Here is a 17166-nt window from a genome sequence, read left to right on the forward strand (position 1 = left end):
GTTTCCAAACACTTTTCAAAGGTAGCCCCATGTAGAGAGCGTTACAGTAGTCAAGCCTCGAGGTGATGAGGGCATGAGTGACTGTGAGTAGTGACTCCCGGTCCAAATAGGGCCGCAACTGGTGCACCAGGTGAACCTGGGCGAACGCCCCCCTCGCCACAGCTGAAAGGTGTTTCTCTAATGTGAGCTGTGGATCGAGGAGGACGCCCAAGTTGCGAACCCTCTCTGAGGGGGTCAATGATTCTCCCCCCAGGGTAATGGACGGACAGATGGAATTGTCCTTGGGAGGCAGGACCCACAGCCACTCCCTCTTGTCTGGGTTGAGTTTGAGTTTGTTGACACCCATCCAGGCCCCAACAGCCTCCAGGCCCCGGCACATCACTTCCACAGACTCCAAGGCTGTTCCAACATAACTTTAATAACTCAGTAACTCTGACACAGGGGCGGATTCTCATTACCTCTGCTACCCATGTGCTGCACATGCAGCTTCTGTTGTCCTGTGTGCGGCGTGAACGTCCCAGCATGTTTCTGCTTTTGCACATGAACAGAAAGAAAAATCTTGTGAGGGGATGTGCGCGTGAGAGATTTCTGCAATATTTTTTCCTTCTGTGCATGCGCATTGCCGAAAACCCGCGTGTGTGTACCTACCCTCACAAGATTTTGTGCATGCACCCACAAGAGAACAGAAACTGCACGCACAGGGCAACTTTCACTACCGTTGCGTCGTCTTCATCTATACCGGTAGCAACTCAATACTGCTCTGAACAATTGCGAACTACATGGTCTGACTAAACTCAGGCTTTCACCGTTTGACAGCTCCCTTTTATATTCAGCTGCCACCTGGATCAGCCAATCATGGGCTTTCTCTTGGAGCAGCCCCCTAGTGGCCTTACAATAGCCCTCCACTAATGAAAATGGAGCTTGGGAGTACAGCCCTCCCAAATTGCGTTTTAGCCGGCAGAGGCACCACGGGATGGTCTTTTGCTGTTTCCAGGGTGGCCCCACTGGCCAAATTCAACCCATGAGCCTTCCGTTTGACACCCCTGGTCTAGATGTTAGGTTGACCAAGTCTTTCTGGTCACTTTATCTGCTTTCTTTTGTTATTTTTAAAAATAGGGATTCAGTTTGGGTCATCTTCACGGAGACATTCCTGTCCCAAGCTGTGAGGGGATTAGTTTTTCAAGAACTTTAAAAATGGAAAGATTGCCTAAACCTGGGACTTCCCTCAGTTTCTATTAATAATAATAATACTAATTTATTAGATTTGTATGCCGCCCCTCTCCAAGGACTAGGGAAACATAGAGGTGGTAGGATCAGGCCAGGAGAAGCACCACAAATATACTTTGTTGACGACTCTCAGTAGATTTTCAGGTGCCACGAGATCTAATGTTTTCAGTCCGATGTATTAGAGTCGACATAGAAGACTTTGAGACACGACATTTATCAGGGAAATGTCCTTCCTCCTTTACCAATGGGTAAAGAGGTCTTCCATTTGGGACACATAACTAGCACCATTACTAAACCCTTTTCGGGGTGGGTGGGTGGGGTATATTTCCAAGGTATTAAAAAAAACATTTTGAGATGGAAAGATAGACCATGTCTTGGTAAAGGCAAAACTCTTCAACTGTCCACCAGGCAACAACCAGAGAGAAAAAAAACGTATCAATAGGCAGCAAAATATGAATATATTTTGGGAATTGGGAGGGAATTGGTCAAAAGGAAGGGAACATTAAAAGTAGGAATTGTGGCAGTGCTCACATTGACATGCCTTTGGAGTAGATGCTTGAAATGGAAATGTTAGGTTTGTTTAAGAACAACATGGCCACTGGAAGGAAGTGACTGTTTAAGAAAATGGCCACTGGAAGGAAGTGACTGTTTAAAAACAAAATGGCCACTGGAAGGAAGTGATTGTTTAATAACAAAATGGCCGCTGGAAGGAAGTGACTTTAAAAACAAAATGGCCACTGGAAGGAAGTGACTGTTTAATAACAAAATGGCTGCTGGAAAGAAGCGACCGTGAAGAAAAATTCAAAGAAATACTGAAAAATATCATAAAAGTGTAGGAAATGTAGGAAATGCAGTTCATACTGGAGTCTAATAGATTCTCCTTTAGAATCGTTTTACCTTTCCTGAACTTAAGTTAGACCCCGCCCTTTAAAAGAAGGGCCGTTTTGCGTCCGTTACTTTGAATAAAGTGTTTCTAAAATGCTATATGGAACAGAAACGGGGCAGCTGTTTCTGGAGACTCAGAAGCAGGTTTTTTTTACAGGTACTCAAGAAAAGGACAAAAACTTCCATGCAAGTTATAACGCCTTGTCTTTTAGCAAAGAAAGAACGATATGCAACTAAAATGAGACTCCCGTTGCCATGCCCGTCCTGTGAAAAGGGAAGAAAAATCTCTTCATTCTTTGCCAAAATGAAAGAAGTGTAACTTCTTCGTACATTTCTTGTAAGTAATGAAAAATGATAATAAAATATATATCTATACAAAAGTTTTTCAAGTGTTAAATGTTTGCAACCTGCCCAGACAAAGATCACCGGTTGGGGAAAAAAATCTAATCTAAATTTATTTCAGGGAAGCCCAAAATAGATCTTTTCAAATGCCATTCAGACCTCCCCCCTAAGATTGTTGCCATGGTTTTAATATTTTTAGAGAACTGGATCAGGATTGAAATCTAAATTCAGGCATAAATTTGCTTAGTAAGCTTGTCCATTTTCATTTTAGGCTGATTCATTGGTTTTTTTTTAACATTTATACTGGTAGCTCTCAATGTATTATGGGAACTGAGCCTGGAATTCACATTGTACATCACTATTGTCATACATTGAGGCATCGCACTGTATGTGACTTTGTGACTTTTTTTTCATGATAGGTTTTCTCAAATTTTAGTTTATTCAGAACAGTTAAAACAGATTTTTTTTAAAAAAGTGGACAAAAGAAAAAGAAAAATGCAACAAAAAAGGCATTAAAAACGTACTGTATTTTTCAGAGTATAAGACGCACCCTAGTTTTGGGGGAGGAAAATAAGGGGGGGAAATCTACCTACCAGGTATTCATCAGGCTAGCATACTTAGTCTGGTCAGCTTCAGCACATTATTTTATCCCCTGGTTAGAGCTGAAAAAAATAATCTTCAGAGGGAGTAGCAAAGAAAACAAGCATGCAAAGATTTAGGGCTGGAAAAACACTTTGGAGTAGCAATGAAAGCAAGCCTGGAAGCCAGGAAGATCGTTATCACCTTGTTAGAGCTGGGGGCCCCCGCGAAAGCTTCAAAAAAGCTACATTTGGAGTAAAAGATGCCCCTACATTTTCAACCTCTTTTATTGGGGGGGGGGCCGAGAATGTGTCTTAAACTCCGAAAAATACAGTGTTTTTTAAAAAGACTAACATATACAATGGTACCTCTACCTAAGAACACCTCTACTTATGAACTTTTCTAGATAAGAACCAGGTGTTCAAGATTTTTTGCCTCTTCTCGAGAACCATTGCCTACTTACAAACGGGGGGGGGAAGTTGATTCCAGAGGGCTGGGGCTGCCACATAGAAGGCTCTTCCCCTGGGCCCTGCCAGACGACATTGCTTAGTCGACGAGACCCGGAGAAGGCCAACTCTGTGGGACTTAATCAGCCACTGGGATTCGTGCGGCAGAAGACAGTCCCGGAGGTATTCTGGTCCGATGCCATGTAGGGCTTTATAGGTCATAATCAACACTTTGAATTGTGACCTGACCTTCTGGATTAATAACTCAGCATTGCTATGGCACTAGCCTAAAAGTATTGTGTGGACTTGAGTGAGTAACTCTGACCTTCTGGACTAACTTAGCATTGCTCGTGGATTCCCAGAGGCATACATATACATATTCCTCTGTATATAAAGGAAACCTTTTTGTTTTATTGCTCCCATGTTGTGTGTTTGATTTATTACTTTGCTGTTGGGTGGCTAGAAGCCAGGCAGAACACTCACAAGCTACATTCAAACCCAGGATTTCAGAATCCCAGCTTTTCTGCTGTTAGTCTTTGCCTTCCATATTGGAATGTCAAACTTTTCCACATATTTTTCTCATAAGCCTCCTTTTTTATACTGCCTGTGATGACAAACTGTACAGAGATGTATTCTATGCCTGAATTTACATCCATAGAGATATTCGTACCTATCTCTCATTCTTCTAACTCTAACATCTAAGATTGGATTCTCAATGTCCCCCTCATCCTCTGACTCAGATATCTATTTTTTATTAATTTATTTGATTTGTATGCCGCCCCTCTCTGTAGAACCATCTTCTAATGGACTTGCCGCCTGTGCCCAGCGACTAACCGTACTTCTGTCGACTGCAGATTCTCCATAAACTGTACACAAATGTTTGTGAACGTTCCCAACAGTTTCTTTCTCTGCAGTGAGAAATTCAATGATGACACGCTGCTTGTAACGTACATCACATACAGACGCCATTTCGAAACAGTGCTGCAACTACGCTATCAGTCTGAATAAACGCAAAATTTACACACACACTCCTGACAATTCAAATAATATATATCTAAAGTTTCACATTTGCACCATTACTGTAGGCTGAGGGAAAAAAAATTGTGCATTACTTTCTGGGCGACCCTCGTAAATCTGAGTGCTATTGCTATCTCCTGTTGCTGCTTTGTTCAGATGGGAAAATGTGATTTAAATAACAGTACCAATGTCAGAAACAGCTCTTTAATCAGTTTTACTCAATTAATTATTAGAAACATTTAATTATAAAAGGGAGAAAAAAAGCAAGTGACAACAGAGAAAATACCATGCAAAGCTAAAGGAATATCTTTTTCTAAAAGGTATTCAGAAGAAAGCTACAGAAGATGGTTGGGAACCACCAGAAAAGAACAGAAACCCACAAATGCTTTGTTTTAAATGAAACCATATGTTTTAAATGCCTTCTTTGGGCTTTCCTAAATAACTTAATTAAGTACTTCCAGGGAAAAAAAATCACATCATGTGGATAAAGTAGAAAGCCAGGGCTATCAGTCCCATATACTGTGGATGTGCAGACCAAATCTCTTTAAGATTTATCACATAAGTGGTCCTAGAGCAGTATTTCTCAAACAGTTTGTGTGGACTTCAATTCCTAGAATTCCCCAGATAGCACGGCTGGCCAGTTGAATTTAAAACTATCAAAGTTGAAAAATATTGCTCTAGGGAGAGCCAAGCAAGGAAATGCAGTATTTCCTGCTTGACCTTCAAGGATTATTAACCAGATTTACAGATCCTGGAAAGATTACCTGGTATCCCACATAAGCCCCTAGCCAATGTAGACAATTAAAAGTGTTGTGGTTAGCTCTGGCCCAGCTCCTGCCCCAAGGACTGTGGATGTGGGGGAGACATCCACATGCTGCAGGCCTGTTTTGACCCCGGTGGAATCTGATGATGAAGGCTCCTCTGACCAAGAAGACATGAGTGACAGGGAGGAGGAGAGTGTGGCAGACAGCTCAGAAGGAGATCAATTATCTAGCTCCTCCTTGGATTCAGAACAAGAGTTAATGATACAGCCACGCATGCGGAGAGCGATGCATAGGCAACAACAACTGAGAGATTATTATCAAAGAAAATGAGGCCACCTGTGGTTGGGTGGGGCTGTGGTAATTAGTGAGGCTGCTATAAAGAGCAGCCTGTGGGTTTGGCCATTGTGGAGGATTATCTGATTGTTGTGTTTCGTGACTGCTTTACTGACTTTGACCTTTTGTGTGCTGATTTTCCCCCGCTTTGAAACTAAACCAGAGCAAAGTGTGTTTCACTTTGTGAAAGAAGGACTGTGAATTGCCTCACAGCTGCAAGCTAAGTATCACAGAACTGATAAGGGACTTGTACAAATTACCAGTTTGTTTGGAGACGAGTGCTCTTTGCTATACCAAAAGAGGGCTTGGTTTAAGTGATGTTTCATTATAAAGAACATGGTTTTGAATTTTCAAACGTATGTGTGTCTGAAATTTGTACCTGTGAATTTTTGGGAGAAGTCTACCAGAGAGCCCGACAGAACAAAAAGAATCTTTAGTCCAACGATTTAAGAGCGATATTCCCCACTTCCTTTGTAAGAAAAATCTGAAATCTGTTCCAGGTCTCCTTGATAGAGAAGAAATCTAACAAGGGTCAGCCAGCAGTGAGTCTCTATGCAATGACACAAGTGCCTTAGACAAAAATAACTCTTTCCATGAAAATACCATATAAAAATAAGCATAATCATATTCATAATTCCATATTGAAGGAGCAAATATTCCTGATGTAAACATTAGATTGTTTTCCCAAACAAATGTGCATGTTTTTTTTAAAAAAAAACATAGTCCATAAAATAAATTGTAGAGCAGGGAATCTCCAAACTTGCCAACTTTAAGACTTGTGGATTTCAATCCCCAGAATTCTCCAGCCATTAAAGGCGGCTTCAGGACTTCCAATTCCCACAAATCAACTTGTGGGACTTCCAACACCTAGAATTCAACTAGTGGGCTTCAGTGCCCGCAGCTGGCTGGGGAATTCTGCGAATTGAAATCTGTAAAGTTGTAAAGTTGCCAAGTTCGAAGGCCCCTGTTTTAGAGTAGGGGTCTCCAACCTGGGCGACTTTAAGACTTGTGGACGTCAATTCCCTGGGAGTTGAAGTCCACAAGTCTTAAAGACGCCCAGGTTGGAGACCCCTGTTTTAGAGGAAGAAAAACGAGGAAGAAAATCAGTTGTAGGGAAGATTGACAGTTTTACAAAGGGCTGGATGGCACCACCAAATGCTTTATCGCCCAAACTGGATGATTCCCAAGAATTATTGAAAATCTCAAGCTTGTTCTGGATGGCCCACTTTTCCTTTGCCACACTCTCCTGCCCTCCTGCCTCTATCCATTCGTAATTCCCAGTTCGTTGGTTGTTTCCTCCTGAGCAGGACCCTCTGGACCCTCCCCTGCCAAAATCTTTACATTCCCCCCTCCCACGTGAATCGTGTAATGCCGGTGAAGTTCCGATTTCGACCGGAAGTTCTTCCCGCAGTCGGTACACAGGAACGGCTTGGCCCCCGTGTGAGTCCTCTGGTGGGAAATGAGGTTCGAGTTACGGTTGAAGCTTTTCCCGCACTCAAGGCAGGCGTAGGGTTTTTCTCCAGTGTGGATCTTCTGGTGCCGGGTGAGGCTGGTGCTGTCGCAGAAACTTTTCCCGCAGTCCGAGCAGATATATGGGGTGCCCCCGGTATGGACCCGCTGATGTCGGACGAGGCTCATGTTGGAGTAGTAACTCTTCCCACACTCGGCGCATTCGAAGGGCTTCACGCCGCTGTGGGTTTTCTGGTGCGTGATGAGGTTGGAGCTCCAGCGAAACCCTTTCCCGCATTCCAAGCACATGTAAGGCATTTCCCCGGTGTGGATCCTCTGGTGGAGGGTCAGATCCGCCTTCCGGCAAAAGTTTTTCCCGCAGTCAGCACAGTGGTAGGGTTTTTCTCCCGTGTGGATCCGCTGGTGGATCCGAAGCTCCGATCGTTCGCAGAAGCTGACGGCGCATTCCGGACACTTGTATGGTTTTTCCCCTTTGTGGATGATGGAATGCCGGATCAGGTGCGACTTCACGCGGAAGTTCTTCCCGCAATCCAAGCAATGGTAGGCCTTCTCCCCTGCGTGGATCCTCTGGTGGATGGTGAGGCCCGAGCTCTGGCAGAAACATTTGCCGCAATCCAAACATTTGTACGGTTTTTCTCCGGTATGGATTCTCTGGTGTCTCACCAGACTGGTGCTGTAATTAAAACTCTTCCCACAATCCGGACATTTATAAGGCTTGTTCCCTGTGTGGGTCACCTGGAATTCGATGATATCTACGTTATCGTCGGCTTCTCCAGCAGCCTCGCTGTTCACCCGACGAACCCTCTTCGGATCTGTGCTTTCTCCGATGGGCTCAATGCCTTCGCAAAGAACGGCCTTCCCGGTATTCTTCTCTGGAGGACGTTCCCCTTCAGATCCCTGCCAAATTCTGGGAACCTCTTGCAGCTCGCCGTTTTGGGAATCCTTCGGCTCCGAGTTCCCCGTCATTACCTCGTTGGTGCTTTCTCCTGAGACTTCTGGCACATCGGTGGCTTTATCAGCGCTCCTCAAAGATTCACCTGGAGAAGGAATAAGAGCTGAAAGGGGGAAATCTGGCATTTACATTTGGCTTCATGCTTCCAAACTATTCACCAATCTTTAAACTCCCTTTTTGTTGTGAGTGTTCCTCGTCCACCTCTGAGATCTCTAGAGCAGTGTTTCCCAACCTTGGCAACTTGAAGATATCAAATGCTGGCTGGGGAATTCTGGGAGTTGAAGTCCAGATATCTCCAAGTTGCCAAGGTTGGGAAACACTGTTCTAGAGGATGAGCCAGGCCCCTCTGGGTACCCTGTGCCAGTGGTGTTGCCAGCTGAATCACAGAGTGAGAGTGAGGGAGAAATAGACCTGGATGAACCCGAGGAACCACCAGAGGTGGCAGATATGTCAATGAGGGATTGGTCCAAGTATCAGAGGACAAAGGGGACATTAGTGTGGATGAGCCATTCTTAGATGCTCGATTCAAGAGATTACAAAGCAGACAACAACACTTGTACGATAAAAAGAAGTAGGTTGTAGTTTTACCTCTAGGAGTTTGCTGACTACTCCCCCCCAGCAGGTATAAAAGGGAAGGATTCTGGGTAATTCTGGATGGAGTTTCATATTGCTCTCATGGACGCTGTGTTAGATCTGGGGGTCTAGAAAATGCTCCCCGAAAATACCTGATTTCTGCTTTGCAAAAGTCATCTGCTAAAAGTTGCCTGCCTGTCAGAATGTGGTGAGCTAAACGAGTCTACGGAGAGGGGCGGCATACAAATCTAATTAATAATAATAATAATAATACCCTATGACTCATTGCTTGTTTTATCTTGCTGGAATGCAATTAGCTCTGACGCTGGCACCTTTCCCGGAAGTTTATCTGATAACGTCGCAGCAGTGAAATCTATTCCATGAACTTTCAAAGACTGAATCCTACTTGTATATGTTGCCTTTTCCCATAAAGATTGCAACTCAAAGCTTAAATCGTGGGGTTTAGCCTTTTGTTTCAATCTGAAAATCCCAGGATAGAACACTTTCCAGAAATCAGATGTTCACTTTGGCTATACTGTATATTTCAATGTTGGGGAATTCTAGGCTTCTTCACCTATATCAGGGGTGTCAAAATAGATTTCATTGAGGGCTGCATCAGGATTGTGTTTGGGGCGTGGTCAGGGCAGGCATAGCCAGCTTGACATCACTCGGGTCGGGCGCTTTGTCAGCGAAAAGAGGCTCCTGAGCTCCATTTTTGGCTGCAACAGTTTCTTGCAACCCTCTGCCATGGTTCCGTTTTCACTGGCAGAGGCCCCGCGGGCCGATCATTTGCTGTTTCCAGGTAGGCACCGCGTACTGAATCCGGCCTGTGGGCCTTGAGTTTGACACCCCTCACTTATATCAAGACTCTCCAAACTTGGCAACTTTAAGTCTTGTGGACTTCAACAGAGTGGGCCTTCTCCGGGTCCCGTCAACTAAACAATGTCGGTTGGTGGGCCCCAGGAGAAGAGCTTTCTCTGGGGTGGCCCCGGCCCTCTGGAATCAACTCCCCCCGGAGATTAGAACTGCCCCTATTCTCCTTGCCTTTCGTAAGCTCCTTAAGACCCACCTCTGTCATCAGGCATGGGGGAACTGAGACATCTCCCCCGGGCATATACAATTTATGAATGGTATGTTTGTATGTATATGTGTTTAGAAAATGGGGTCTTTTAAATATTTTTAAACAGTAATTTAGATTTGTTGTACATTGTTTTTTCACTTTGTTGTGAGCCGCCCCGAGTCTGCGGAGAGGGGCGGCATACAAATCTAAATAATAAAATAAATAATTAATAAATAAATAACTCCCAGAATTCCCCAGTCAGCTGTGGGAGTTGAAGGCCACAAGTTGAATTCTGGGCGTTGAAGTCCACAAGTCTTTAAAGTTGCCAAGTTTGGAGAGCCCTGGCCTGTGTGATATGTTTTCTTTGGGCCCAAGGTGGTGGCTTTTTCATCTGAGGAATGCTTCAGACAATTTTATGATGGAACCTTACAAGGACTAAAAAGAAAAAAGTCTTTTTTCCAATAAATAAACTGGTAAATAAGCCTAAATAGGGATCTGAGCCCATATTTGAGCAGCTTTATAGAGGAGGTGAAACCATGTTTTCTGCCCCCCCGCCCCCCCATGGAATAAATATGTTCACCCAGGACAACATGAGAAGGCCAACTATTATTTAATAACTCACATATTAACTGTGGCACGATTGTTTTTTGCTCAAAATTGGGAAAAAAGAAAACAATACCAACTGACAATGTGATAATTAGGAAAATATTAGCATGTGCAAAATGGAGCAAACTTACACTAGAGCAGTGTTTCCCAACCTTGGCAACTTGAAGATATTTGGACTTCAACTTCCAGAATTCCCCAGCCAGAGAATTCTGGCTGGGGAATTCTGGGAGTTGAAGTCCAGATATCTTCAAGTTGCCAAGGTTGGGAAACACTGCACTAGAGTAACAGAACGAACAGGAAAAAGAATACTATACCATGTGGGGTAAATTCTATAATTGGATTGATGAAAAGAAAGGAATAGGATAATTGTAAAAAAAAAAAAACCTGGGGAAACTAAAGAAACAGAAATGTAATTGTAAATATGTCCTTAAGTTTGATGTCTTTGTTGCACTATGCTTTCTTTTTTTGTTCCTAAAACCGAATAAAAACTACTTTTTTAAAAAAAGAATAGATATGTTCACCCTATCAACCTACCAGGTGCCTTCCAATACTAATAAATAAAATTAATTTAAATCAATAAAATCAATAAAATAAAATAAAATAAAATCATATCATATATCATATCATATATTGATTGATTGATTGATTGATTGATTGATTGGATTTGTATGCCTCCCCTCTCCATAGACTCGGGGCGGCTAACAACAGTAATAAAAAACAGCATGTAAATCCAATACTAAAACAGCTAAAAAACCCTTATTTGTAAAACCAAACATACATACAAACAAACATACCATGCATAAATTGTAAATGCCTAGGTGGAAAGAATATCTCAGTTCCCCCATGCCTGACGGCAGAGGTGGGTTTTAAGGAGCTTACGAAAGGCAAGGAGGGTGGGGGCAATTCTAATCTCCGGGGGGAGTTGGTTCCAGTTGGTTGCCACTGAAAAAGATGAAACTTCCCATCAAATAACTTACCATGGAGGGTGGAAACTCCGTTGTCATCTCTCTGTTGACAATCCGAGGACTCTTGCTCAGACCCAGAAAAATCCAGGGCTGGCTCTTTCCCAGACACCTGAAACAGAACAGAAAGTGCTAAGATCATAGAAGCAGAGAGACCTTGTCGGGTGGGAAGCCCCCTCCTCCACTATCACAGAGCCTGCAATAAGCAGATCTGTACCAAACTATTTTCCAAAGCATCAAAAGGCAAGACAGAAAAAAATGGATGGAAACTAACCAAGTTGAGAAGCAACCTAGAACTAGGGAGAAATTTCCTAAGGGTGAGAATTAATTTCAGTCCCTAAACAAATTGTTGTAAGTTGAGGACTGTGTGTATTCACATCCCTTTTTCCAAAATCGAAAGAGCAGACCTTTCACTATCTCAGTGCTGGTGAACCTATGGTACGCGTGCCACAAGGCGTTGCCCTGTGTCAGCCAACTGATTTTTCAGCCGTGGGGAAGGCCATTTTGCCCTACAGCCTCGGAGTGCGAAAAACAGCACAATGGGCAAACCGGAAGTTTGGGAAAACGGACTTCCGGTTTGCCTGTTATGTTTTTTTTTTTGCACTCCGGGGCTTCAGGAGGCTTCCCAGAGAGAATAAAAAGAAACATAGAAATATAGAAGATTGACGGCAGAAAAAGACCTCATGGTCCATCTAGTCTGCCCTTATACTATTTTCTGTATTTTATCTTAGGATGGATATATGTTTATCCCAGGCATGTTTAAATTCAGTTACTGTGGATTTACCAACCATGTCTGCTGGAAGTTTGTTCCAAGGATCTACTACTCTTTCAGTAAAAAAGTTTGTTTGTTATACCTCTAGCTATGCAGCCAAGCATCCTACTTGGAGGAGCGAATTGTTTGCAGGAGACAATTAGTTAATTCCTGCATTCTTGCCAAGTATTGCGGTATCTGAAAGATAGCAGCCTGGCCACTCTCCAAGCCTGATCAAGGTCAGTAATTGTGAACTATTTTGGGAGAGGAAAGACTTTGCGGGAGAGGAATTCACTGTGGGACCAGGACTCGGCTTTGTGCTGAATGTAGCCCTTCTCACCTGCTCATTCAACGCCTCAGGTCCCCGTTCCTTCTGCCGGAAGCCCTCGGCCAGAGCCACTGCTTGGGCACAGGTTTGGGGGCAACCCTCCACCACCCACCTCTGGAGTTCGGGGGGCAGGATGGCCAGGAACTGCTCCAAGATCAGCAGCTCCAGGATCTGCTCCTTGGTGTGCCTCTCCGGCTTCAGCCAACGGCAGCAGAGGAACCAGAGGCGGCCGCAGGCCTCGCGGGGACCTGCGGCCTCCCGGTAGCCGAATTGGCGGAAGTGCTGGCGCTGAATCTCCGAAACGACAGTGTCCGCCTCTGGAAGCTCTTCTTTCGGCGGCTCGGAGGGTTTCAGGTTCCGGTGGGTCTCTTGGGATTCCCCACCGAAATCGGGCTGGGTTTGTGTCTCCCTTTCCTCCGTGCACTGGGCGCCTTCGGCCTTCACCTTGGCGGAGCCTGGAAGTATCACGGGAGCCTTGTGGAGAGAGGAGCTCAGTTCTTGTAAGCTTGAGCAGCCGAGTCCGGGAGCCTCCACTGCCTTAAGGAGGTATTTCCACCGGCTCTCCTCAGAGATGGGAACCCCCAGGTCTTTACATAAGTCTCTTGGGGAGCTTGTTAGAAAAGCCCGGGTCCTTCCGGAACGTTCCCTCCCCTTCGTTTCTGCAATGGCAACTGTAGTCTCCACCTCCTCCTCCTCCCATCCCGCCATCTCCTCCACAGCTGGCACTTCTTCTTGCTCCTCCACTTCTTCATCCAAAGTCACCTCTGGCTTTGGCCTGGCCTGGATTGTGGGGCCCAAATCCAATAGGGCTCCCTCTTCCATCGCCATGGCCTGCACAAAGTCAATGGCCAACCATCAGCCTTACCTTCCCAGTTTGCCTTTCGGGGTTACAGGAAATTTGCAAGGTGACAAGCAATGAGAGGTAAGGGCACGGCCCGATGCCAAGGAGCTCCTTTCTGAAAAGAGGGAAGAGGGAGGAAGAAATAGAAGTTAGAAAGAGAAGGAAATGATGGAATAGGATAGAATTTTATTGGCTAAGGGTGATTGGACACAGAAGGAATTTGTTTTGGTGTATGTATGTATAATATATATATGTCACATGTGGGGTTTTTTTGGCTGAATTTGAAAATTAAGGGAGACTAGGATAGATCTATTTCGGCCTTATTTTGGCCTCATCAGCTAGCCATACCCACTGGGACTTGAACCTGCAACCTTTGCCTTGTAAGGCAGAGAATTATCCTCTAGGCTACAGTATCCAATCCCTTCAGCTCTACACCAGGGAAGGGTTTCATATTTTTGTGTTGAATGACCCTGGTGTATTGAAGGAACATCACAGCTCCTTATTTGTCTCTCGGCCCAACCCAGGGCCATTTCCAAGGCAGTTAATTTTATTGATAGCCAACAATTCTATCCGTATGTGTCACATGTTTTTTTGCTGAATTTGAAAATTAAGGGAGACTAGGATAAATCTATTTTGGCCTTATTTTGGCCTCATCAGCTAGCCATACCCACTGGGACTTGAACCTGCAACCTTTGCCTTGTAAGGCAGAGAATTATCCTCTAGGCTACAGTATCCAATCCCTTCAGCTCTGCACCAGGGAAGGGTTACATATTTTTCTGTCGAATCACCCTGGTGTATTGAAGGAACATCACAGCTCCTTATTTGCATACATACATACATACATACATACATACATACATACACACATACATACATACATACCTACATACATACATATTTTGACAGTACTAAATTAATTTCCAAAACAGAACACTACAGCAAAAGAATAATCATGGAAGCCATCGAGGTAGAAAAACATCCCCAAAATATGAACAAGCGGGATGATATCTCCCGCCTACCAGACCTCATTAACAAATGTGTCCCAGCCATTGAAACTGAAACCAGACTCAGAACACACATAGCAAAACAACCAAGTAGCCTGCAAGCTCCAACTACTCAGGATATCACCCCTAATCCACAATCATTAACTAATCAGCATACCTCAGTTACATCAAGCACCCCAGGTGTTACCCCACTGACTCACCAGGAAGTTTCTACACAGCAGGCAATTGCTGAGCCATCAAACCACACCCAGCCACCAGTATTTATAGAAGGAAGGCAGCTCAGGTCTCGTTGTGTTCGCCCTAGAACAAGGACAGAAGCACCAGCCTGAAAATGACGAGTAGGACCTCGTCGAAACTTCTGAAATTTCTGAATCCCGAATATACCAAGACCGTCATATATATCTTTCTTTCTTTCTTTCTTTCTTTCTTTCTTTCTCTCTCTCTCTCTTTCTTTGATTTTTATGCTGCCCCTCTCCGCAGACTCAGTGTACATAAAAGAGAAGATATATTCATGGAAGGAGATTGTGATCCCGCTATATAGAGTGTTGGTGAGACCACATTTGGAATACTGTGTTCAGTTCTGGAGACCTCACCTACAAAAATATATTGATAAAATTGAACGGGTCCAAAGACGGGCTACAAGAATGGTGGAAGGTCTTAAGCATAAAACGTATCAGGAAAGACTTAATGAACTCAATCTGTATAGTCTGGAGGACAGAAGGAAAAGGGGTGACATGAACATTTAAATGTGTTAAAGGGTTAAATAAGGTTCAGGAGGGAAGTGTTTTTAATAGAAAAGTGAACACAAGAACAAGGGGGCACAATCCAAGGTTAGTTGGAGGAAAGATCAAAACAACATGAGAAAATATTATTTTACTGAAAGAGTAGTAGATCCTTGGGACAAACTTCCAGCAGACGTGGTTGGTAAATCCACAGTAACTGAATTTAAACATGCCTGGGAGAAACATATATTCATCCTAAGATAAAATACAGGAAATAGTAAAAGGACAAGATTCCTGACGAAACTGCAACAGATATTCTTCCCCAATGGCCAAACAACCCACATGCTGCTCTTTATAGCAGCAGCCCTAATTACTGGAGCCCCACCCAAACACAGGTGGCCTCCCTTATTTCCTGTAATATGTTCTTACTTGGTTTCTTCTATGCATAATTCTGTGCTTGCCATCTGAAGCTATAGAAGATAAGGAAGATTGACTGCCTTGGCTGTGTGCCAAGCCCTCCTCTGCCGAGTGACTCCCACCTTCGTCCGAGGAAATTAAACTCTGAACTGACTCTGTCGGCAATAACACAGGCCTATGACATGTTGAAGTTTCCCCTGCATCCACCTCCCCATTCCCTGGGGCAGGAGCTGGGCCAGAGCCAACCACAACATGTATATAATGTATATGTATATGAGAGCAATAGCATTTAGACTTATATACTGCTTCACAGTGCTTTATAGCCCTCTCTATACAGAGAGTCAGCATATATGGCTCCCTACAATCTAGCTCCTCATTTTACTGACCTTGGAACAATGGAAGGCTGAGTCAACCTTGAGCCTACTGAGATTCAATCTGCCCAACTGCTGGCAGCTGGTGATCTGCAGAAGAAGCTTGCAGGACTGCACTCTAACCACTGCACCACCGAGGCTCTATGTATGATGTATATGTCAACTAAACAATGTCGGTTGGCGGGCCCCAGGGGAAGAGCCTTCTCTGTGGTGGCCCCGGCCCTCTGGAACCAACTTCCCCCGGAGATTAGAACTGCCCCTACTCTCCCTGCCTTCCGTAAAGCTCTTAAAACCCACCTTTGTCGTCAGGCATGGGGGAACTGAAACACCTCCCCTGGCCACGTACAATTTATGTATGGTATGTTTGTGTGTGTGCTTGTTAATATAGTGGGGTTCTTTTTAAAACTATTTTAAATACTTAAATTTATTGAATTTATTTGGATTTGTACGATTGTTTATATTTTTTGTTGTGAGCCGCCCCGAGTTCGCGGAGAGGGGCGGCATACAAATCTAAATAATAAATAATAAATAAATAAATATGTATATGATGTACGTGTAAGTGCAGGATGCATATGTATATGATGCATATATGTGTGTATATGATGCATATATGTGTGCATATGATGTATGGGTATGTGGAGGATGCTCATGTATATGAGTGTATACCCACACACACGTGCATATGTACCTTCTTTTGAGAGCAAGCAAGCGAACACCCATTTTTAAAGTGGGAAAGTTTGCTCACGGTTAAAAAAAAAGAGACCATAAAGCTCAGGGAAGATAGGGGAGGGGGGAGATGGGGCTGGTGCTTATCGGAAAGCGAAGGGGAGAGAGCGCAGGGCTTCACAAAGGCAGCACTGACGGGCGCCCCCCGCTGCTTCTGCGCCTTGCAGCCCACCACCGTTTTCTCCCGGCCACCGTTTTTCCCACACTTACCACGCGGCCTCCATTCATCTCTTGCCGTGCAGCGGCTGAGCATTCCAACCGGAAGGAACCTCCATGTTCCTTCTTTCGTGTTCCATTCCCCCCTCCCTCCCTATAAGCCGGACTTTGACCTTTGCTGCCGCTCTAGGACACGCCTTCCAGACGCGTCTCGAAGGTTTTAACCCCATCAATGTTTAAACCCCCGTAAATACAGACTTATCCCCCAAACAGCCTGCGCTTGTCTTCAACAAGGGAAGGGATTACAGGGCAGAAAAACACAATCTGGGACAGGGATGGGCAAAGTTGGCTCTTCTATGACTTTTGGACTTCAACTCCCAGAATTCCTGAGCCAATCATGCTAGCTCAGGAATTCTGGGAATTGAAGTCCACATATCACAGGAAAGCCAACTTTGCTCACCCCTGATCTAGGACTAGGGAGGTACTAATACCACTCTATGCAGCCTTAGTTAGACCACACATAGAGTACCGCAGTCAGTTTTGGTCACCACATTACAAAAAAAGACATTGAAACTCTACAGAAAGCGCAGAAGAGAGCAACCAGGATGATAAGGGGACTGGAAACTATAACATA

The 17166-nt window shown here is 44.3% G+C and overlaps 1 protein-coding gene across 2 annotated transcripts; it reads right to left on the minus strand.

The window, feature by feature from the left end:
- Positions 1–4686: 4686 nt before the first annotated feature.
- Positions 4687–16679, minus strand: LOC139159812 (zinc finger protein 397-like). Of its 2 annotated transcripts, none has more exons than XM_070737211.1 (4): positions 16587–16679; positions 12308–13251; positions 11232–11328; positions 4687–8118 (listed from the first exon to the last, which is right to left on the minus strand). In XM_070737211.1, exons 2-4 carry the CDS (start codon positions 13121–13123, stop codon positions 6854–6856), a joined length of 2178 nt encoding a protein of 725 aa, XP_070593312.1. In that variant the 5' UTR covers positions 13124–13251; positions 16587–16679; the 3' UTR covers positions 4687–6853. The 2 variants fall into 2 exon arrangements, with proteins under 2 accessions (XP_070593312.1, XP_070593314.1); XM_070737213.1 differs by having other exon boundaries at positions 4687–8100; positions 16587–16670.
- Positions 16680–17166: the final 487 nt, after the last annotated feature.

This window comes from Erythrolamprus reginae, chromosome 2 (assembly GCF_031021105.1).
Source record: "Erythrolamprus reginae isolate rEryReg1 chromosome 2, rEryReg1.hap1, whole genome shotgun sequence".
In the NCBI taxonomy this organism is placed as follows: Eukaryota; Metazoa; Chordata; class Lepidosauria; order Squamata; family Dipsadidae; genus Erythrolamprus; species Erythrolamprus reginae.

Bases quoted from the DNA above. Each gene is read 5' to 3' on its own strand.
- LOC139159812 (XM_070737211.1), bottom strand. From the start codon at position 13,123: ATGGCGATGGAAGAGGGAGCCCTATTGGATTTGGGCCCCACAATCCAG. The intron at 11,329-12,307 runs GTGAGAAGGGCT...GTTCTGTTTCAG, and splicing joins CTGAGGCGTTGAATGAGCAG to GTGTCTGGGAAAGAGCCAGC. The intron at 8,119-11,231 runs GTAAGTTATTTG...TCCCCCTTTCAG, and splicing joins CGGAGTTTCCACCCTCCATG to CTCTTATTCCTTCTCCAGGT.